The 7,321-nt window shown below is 35.3% G+C and overlaps 2 protein-coding genes across 2 annotated transcripts in view; both read left to right on the top strand.

The window, feature by feature from the left end:
- The window catches only part of LOC107715274 (actin filament-associated protein 1-like 1), a 24,787-nt gene extending 23,245 nt beyond the window's left edge, over window positions 1-1,542 (top strand). The window contains exons 14-16 of the mRNA XM_016521355.1: window positions 861-1,036; window positions 1,124-1,252; window positions 1,407-1,542. Of these exons, the coding sequence (XP_016376841.1) occupies window positions 861-1,036; window positions 1,124-1,252; window positions 1,407-1,433 (332 nt within the window). The 3' untranslated portion in view covers window positions 1,434-1,542. The remainder of the gene's footprint in view (window positions 1-860; window positions 1,037-1,123; window positions 1,253-1,406) is intronic.
- Window positions 1,543-2,796: 1,254 nt separating this feature from the next.
- LOC107715318 (grpE protein homolog 2, mitochondrial-like) lies at window positions 2,797-6,709 on the top strand. The gene is made up of 4 exons (XM_016521401.1): window positions 2,797-2,926; window positions 4,005-4,164; window positions 5,308-5,389; window positions 5,479-6,709. Exons 1-4 carry the CDS (start codon window positions 2,850-2,852, stop codon window positions 5,802-5,804), a joined length of 645 nt encoding a protein of 214 aa, XP_016376887.1. The 5' UTR covers window positions 2,797-2,849; the 3' UTR covers window positions 5,805-6,709.
- Window positions 6,710-7,321: the final 612 nt, after the last annotated feature.

Genomic DNA, 7,321 nt, shown 5'->3' with positions numbered 1-7,321 from the left:
GCTGCATTTATTTGATCAAAAATACAGAAAAACTGTAATATTGTGAAATAGTATGACAATATAAAATAATGCTTTTCTATTTTAATATTCTTTAAAATATAATTTATTCATGTGATGCAAAGCTGAATTTTCAGCATCATTATTCCAGTCTTCAGTGTCACATGATCCTTCAGAAATTATTCCAGTATGCTGATTTATTATCAATATTATAATAGTTTTGCTGCTTAATATTTTTTTTGGAAACTGTGATAATTTTTTCAGGACTATTTGATGAATAATAAGTTAAAAAGAACAGCATTTATTCTAAATAGAATTATTTTGTAACAATATACACTACCATTCAAAAGTTCGGGGTCAGTATTTTCTTTCTTTCTTTTTTTTTTGGAAAGAAATGCTTTTATTCAGTAATAAAGACTTATATTGTAAGAAAAATGTCTATTTTAAATAAATGCTGTTCTTTTTAACTTTATTCATCAGAAATCTTGAAAAAAGTATCACAGGTTCCAAAAAAAAAAACAAAGCAAAAAAACAAAAAAAAAACAATAAGCAGCACAACTGTTTCCAAAGTTTGATAATAAATCAGCTTATTGGAACGATTTCTGAAGGATCATGTGACACTGAAGACTGGAGTAATGATGGTGAAAATTCAGCTTTGCATCACAGAAATAAATTATATTTTAAAGTATATTAAAATAGAAACCATTATTTTAAATAGTAATAATATTTTACAATATTACTGTTTTTTTTTATTTTTGGTCAAATAAATGCAGCCTTGATGAGCAGAAGAGTCTTCTTTAAAACACATTAAAAAATCTTACTGATCCCAAACTTTTGAACAGCAGTGTACATGTGTGCATCAGATAAACAGCAGAAAGCCATGGAGCAGCATCTGGCCCAGCTGGAGGAAAGCTGCCGGCAGAAGGAAGCTGAGCGAGTGGACCTGGAGCTACGACTTACGGAGGTGAAGGATAAACTGAAAAAGTCTCTTACTGGAGGAATGCTGGGGGCGCCTGTGGAAAGCAAACCCACCATTAAGGTACCTGCATTCCTGACTTTTAATATGCTTTTTCCTCAGATGAACTTGATTCTACAGTAACATTTATTTATATCTTAATACCTCTAGGTTCCAGTTAAAAAAAAGGAAGGTATTTACAAAGGTGCCATTGTGCCGGTCAACTGTGCATCTGAAATGAAGAAACGCCCCCCTTCCATCTATGCATCCACCAAAGGAAATGTCATGCAGAAAGCCAAGGTATACGGTTACACAGATATTCGATGAAACACACATGGTGATGCTTGAAATGTGTAACTGTCAACAATAATAAATGTTTTATTCTTTTCTTTTTTATGTGTTATTCTTATCTTTTTTTATTCTGTTCTTTCTGTTTTATTTATTTTGTATTTAGGAATGGGAGTCAAAGAAAGTGATGTAATTATAGCACTGTCATCAGGAGAGTCTGAGGATCTGTTTAAGATGGAGTGTTAAAGGAATAGTTTACCCAAAAATAAAAATATGCTAAACATTTACTCACCCTCAGACCATCCAAGATGTAGATGAGTTTGTTTCTTCATCGTAACAAATTTGAAGAAATTAAGCTTTACATCACTTGCTCACCAACGGCTCCTCTGCAGTGAATGGGTGCCGTCAGCATGAGAGTTTAAACATCTGCTAAAAACATCACAATAATCCACAAGTAATCCACACGACTTCATCATGAGTACATAAGGACATGAGAACATTTTCAGCAATTTTCATTTTTGGTTAAACTATTCCTTTTAAAGCGAAGAAGAGATTGTATCTGTGATCATGCCTTCTGTCCACTACACTGCACTTATGCAAGGGACAGTTGATCGTATATTTGATGGTAGCCTGTAAATAAAAATGAATGTTAAATAAAAAATTGCATGAAGATGGCAAGGATAAGGGAATGTTCTGGAAACAAAGTGTTTTATAAACACCTGTTTGTTTAAGTGTTAAAATAGGTGCCTGAATTCTATGAAAATTGTCTTTTCACATCTTAATATATTCTGGCACAGGATACTGATGTGGCCTTCCTGATGATGTCTTTGTGCAGTTTTGAGAACAGTGTTAATATCTCTCTCTTTTATATGTTATGTGAAACTGAACTGCATTGCATTCAAATGATTTTCCCTTTTGTTAACACTAGGGCACTTAATTTACCAGATTTATTTATTTATATTTTGTACATAAAAGCAGTCTAAAGAAAATAATCATTGTTTTTTCTTTTCTTTGCAACATCTAGGTAATTTCTTGTATTAAAAGTGTGTTCAAAAATGGCTTTTTTGGAGTTCTGTTTATTTAAGAAAATGTCTTCTTTTTTTTTTTGATTGTGGATTACACTGAAATAACATCAACTATGGGCTTTGCTTCTAAAAGCTGTGAACTGGGGGAAAAGTCATGGGCTTAACAGCATTCATCAACATATAATCATCAATCATGTATCAAGCAGATCCAGGGTAGTCAACTGGGGGTCTATTAATTATTGTATACAGTGCTACAGATAAAATTACCATTTTATATTAGGGGGTCTTTGAGTAGGCTGGGTGGTCTTTGCCTGGGGCACAAAAGGTTTACAACCCCCTGAAGCAGATTATCGTGTTTAGTAAAATATTAAATCAGTCAAATACAATACAGAAGAACAAAAACACCAGTCAGAATGGATGGTTTTATAATAAAAGATAAGTTGCCGTAGATGCAAGATTTCAGTTCTTTTCAAAACCAGGAACGCGAGATTCAGAGTTGTTTTAGTGAATCGACTCACTGATTCTAAACAGTGACTCGTCGAGCATGTCACGCGCGCTGACCACCCACACGCTCTACTGAGGAAATGGCCGTGCGGTTTCTGTCCGTAACGAGAAGATTTCACATCGATTTGTGCAGGTTAACACCAAGTGCAGTCAACAGGTAAAGCTTGATTTATAGAGTAATATTTAGACAAATGTGCTAATAATACGAGAGAAAAAAAAACAGGGTTTTGTTAACATTATCGCCATTTTAACCGTTTAAAGTGTGAGGTAGGCGTCTCTGCTAACTGGGTAACGAGTGAGTTAACGGTGTAGCGGGACTCAAACCCCAGTTTAACCAATAAATACAACCCAGACGAGTTTAAATTCGTTAAGAAACGACGAACCCGTCGACCGTGGGTCGTTTGGTACGTTACTTTATATTGTGTTTTAAAGTTGTTTAGCAAGATTGCTCCATCAATCACATCTGTCACATTTAATATCACATCTGTGTCTTGCTTTAACGTTTCGTCCTTTCTTAGTTACGGGCTATTAAATGTAACAATACTGTTATGGCCTGTGTTAAAACAGTGTCAGATATCGTAGTAAGTGCATCGGCAAGCCCTCTGGTGGATTTTCTTACATTTAGGGTTGTTTAGTGTTTTCAAAACTTTACTTTCCGTTGTGTAATCATCAATCCTACGGCTCATATACTTTCACAACTATACATGTTAAACGGACTGAACGTGTAATTATTCGTGATGATGAATGGCTTTTATTGCATTCCTGTGGATTCTCTTTGTTCGTGGCCCATACCAGTGTAAACGGGGCAAATTGACCCTCCTGTTGTCCTAAGAAACTGCAGCCATCTGTGATCATTTTGGGTCACATTTAACCCACATTGAAAATCGTTAAAAATGAAAGATTTCTTGTTTAGGATATAGTGGGGTAACCCAAATAGTTTTTTATTATTTATCAAATTATAGTTTTTATCTATTTAATATCTATTTTTATCTATTTCACATGGCAAGATATCATGGCCACAAATTAATGAATCCCATGACTTATTAATTTGATAGCTTTTTTTAGGTAAACTGTGGCATTTTTATCAGCTGTTTGATAATCTCATTCTGATGGCACCCATTCACTGCAGTGTAAAAGAGGCATTTTTGTCTCATATATTAGGCTTTAGAAGCTGTCTAATAAAGTGGTGATCACGCTGTGCATTTGACAGCTGTTTTCTTTTTTCTTTCCTCCAGGTCCGTCGTAGGCCTCTTCAGCACTGCAGCAGAACATCGTAGTGCTGGTGATGACTGCCGTGGTGATGATGGAGATGACGACCACAGTCACTCTGTGACACATGTCAGGACCTTAGAGATAAGAGCTAGAAAACTGGAAGAGCAGGTTCACGACCTCACTGTAAGTTCAAAATGTGTAAGAGAGCAAATTAATTAAGGGTTTCAGTTCCAATGTAATAGGACAGATAAGAGTACCAGCAGTTTATGCGAGCTGCTGATATTCTAAAATCACTCACGGTACTGCAAACAGCAAAACAGAAGTGCTGAACTGCCTATACAAATACCGGGATGTGCAGTATTTGTTTTTTTGACTGGTTGTAGTCAGGTAAACAACACATACCAGCGTTGCGTCATCGTTCGTTCCTCAAGCCAAGAACAGACTCTGGCTTCCAAATGTGAACAGTTCTGGTGGAAAAGGGGTATTTGTAAGCTATTGTAGCTTTTTAAGAAACTAAACATTCATGATTGAAAACATGTCAGTTAGAGTTTAAATATATGTGACCCTGGACCACAAAACCAGTCTTAAGTCGCTGGGGTATATTTTTAACGATAGCCAAAAAAACATTGTATGGGTCAAAATTATCGATTTTTCTTTAATGCCAAAAATCATTAGGATATTAAGTAAAGATCATCTTCCATGAAGATATTTTGTAAACTTCCTATCGTAAATATATCAAAACTTAATTTTTGATTAATAATATGCATTGCTAAGAGCTTCATTTGGACAACTTTAAAGGCGATTTTCTCAATATTTAGATTTTTTTGCTCCCTCAGATTCCAGATTTTCTAATTGTTGTATCTCGGCCAAATATTGTCCTATCCTAACAAACCATACATCCATGAAAAGCTAATTTATTCCGCATAAATAATTTCATGAATTTTATTATCATGCATAAATCTCAATTTCAAAAAACTGACCCTTATGACTGGTTTTGTGGTCCAGGGTCACATATGTATATGGTGTTCTGGAGTAAATGCAACATTAATAAAGGATAATTATCACCTGCTATATCGATCTGGTCAGTATTTGGTCATTTTAGGGTTATTTTCATTGGTAAATATCAGTGACTTTTATTGCCTGACAGTGATGTCAGTGGATTTAGTGAAATTCAAATAAGTATTGTACACATACATTGCAATCACACAGTTTTACTTAATTGTTATTATTCAATCGTATAATATTATAATGGCCAATGTTATATTTGTAATTTGGTTATTTTTTGCTTTAGGCAATTATTACTCAAACTTTTTGTGCTTTTCACAGGAGAGATACAAACGAGCCCTAGCTGACTCAGACAATGTCAGAAGAAGAACACAGAAATTTGTTGAGGACGCCAAGCTATTTGGTAACTTACTTTAATTTAGCTGCACATTATAGCTGTTCACATTGCATTATTATAGCAGCATTACATTGAACATTACGCTCCTCCTATAGGGATTCAGAGTTTCTGCCGTGACATTGTGGAGGTGGCAGACCTGTTGGAGAAGGTTGAGGAGAGAGATGGAGTACAGCAGCTGACACAATACCTGGCACACATACAGGGGCGGCTGCAGGTCATCTTCACCAAGCATGGACTGGAGAAGATGAGCCCCGTGGGATCTGCCTACGACCCATATCAGCATGAAATAGACTGTCATACTCCAGCAGAGGGAGTGGAGCCCGGCACCATAGCTGTGGTGAAGCAAGACGGTTACATACTGCATGGACGTACCATTCGCCATGCCCTTGTGGCTATAGCTGTGAAGACACAGGAGCAGTGACAGGGCCTTAGCTCAGTCCTCTCCTGCTTATGTTTTTTTTTTAACACTCTTAGTATGTACGATACCAATGTTCTTACATCTCTAGACAACTACACATTTGACTTACTCTTTGAAGTAATGGTTATTTATATGTATTTATAAATGTTGCTTTTTTGTTTTTCTACCTTGTAATCTACACAGATTAATCGGGTGTTTGTTTGTTTAGAACCCCCGATTTACAGAATGTCCAATGCCCATTTAATGTTTGGAAAGATTCATTATTGTCTTGTGTATGTTCAAGACACTACACTTGTAGTGTAATAAGAATTGTAGTGTTAAATTGACCTGGAAAATGCACTTTACACCCTTGTCATGGTGGTTTCTGTAAGTGATTAGTAGTTTTGGAGCTCAATGGAAAAGCAGTAATGACTTTTATAAGAAAGTAACACTTTACAATATGATTCTATATGCTTAACACTAGTTAATGAATTAACAATGAACAGCCATGTTTACAGCATTCATCGATCTTGATCTTAATTTTAATTTAAGAATATACCATTCGTTCTACTTAGTATTAGTTCATAATGCATCATATTAACATGAAACTAATGTTAACGCATAGAATATTATTGTAACGTTATCAGAAAGACTGGCTGTTGTGAAATGTGTCAAGTAAGTGTTAGTACCCAAAACAAATGCTAAAAGTTTTCTCTTTTAGATTGGAGAAATGCACATGAGATAAATATGTATCCAAAGTGGAATTGAACAAAATGTTATTTGGGAGATAAAATGAACAAAAATTTATTTGTTTGTAATAGTTTGCCCTGATAGTTTTTTGTAGTTGAGAATAAAAACTGTAAGTTAATTTCTTTTAAACTAAGGTTCTTACAGAAGTATTCTTTGTAAATGTTGCAGACAATTAGTTTTGAGTATGTATGCGAGGCAGATGTTTTGACGGAATAAAATCTCATCATTTGATCATTCTGTGCTGTAGGGGTCAGTGTCTACAAATGTATCTCAGTACGTGCCGCCGAATTACTGCAGTGTAGGTGAAAAACACCGGAAATTAGTGATGGGAAGTTCGGATCATTTTACCGACTCGGACCTTTGAGTCTCGTTCAGCAAAATGAACGAATCTTTTTTCGAGTCATTTCGTTCATTTTAGCAAAATATATTTAAAATGTTACGTGTTACTTCCCTAACACGTCTACTACTTACGCAAACGTTGATCACACTACAAACAAGACAAAACTGCTATAAGAAACAGAAAAGATTAATTCATTGTTTAGCTGGGTCTTCAGTCTATGATTAGCTCACCTCAACTCTTATCTGACAAGTCTTCGGGTTTGAGTCGTTCGTTCGTCACGTGACGTGACAGCCCCATAAACTTAGCCAATGCAGAATTGATTAGTCCATCTCGAGTCTTTTGAATCGTTCGATCTTTTGTCACATGACGTGACAGCATTGGATAGAGAAATTAGTTAATTTACAAGCTTCCTTACAAACGGGTGCATAGTTATTATTATTATTATCATCAT

The sequence above is a fragment of the Sinocyclocheilus rhinocerous genome, unplaced genomic scaffold (assembly GCF_001515625.1).
Source record: "Sinocyclocheilus rhinocerous isolate Xijiao unplaced genomic scaffold, SAMN03320098_v1.1 scaffold299, whole genome shotgun sequence".
In the NCBI taxonomy this organism is placed as follows: Eukaryota; Metazoa; Chordata; class Actinopteri; order Cypriniformes; family Cyprinidae; genus Sinocyclocheilus; species Sinocyclocheilus rhinocerous.
This window is presented reverse-complemented; position numbering and strand designations above follow the sequence as displayed.

Coding starts and splice junctions, on each gene's coding strand:
- LOC107715318 (XM_016521401.1), top strand. CDS start 2,850: ATGGCCGTGCGGTTTCTGTCCGTAACGAGAAGATTTCACATCGATTTG. Junction 2,927..4,004: donor ACACCAAGTGCAGTCAACAG/GTAAAGCTTGAT, acceptor TCTTTCCTCCAG/GTCCGTCGTAGGCCTCTTCA. Junction 5,390..5,478: donor TGAGGACGCCAAGCTATTTG/GTAACTTACTTT, acceptor CTCCTCCTATAG/GGATTCAGAGTTTCTGCCGT.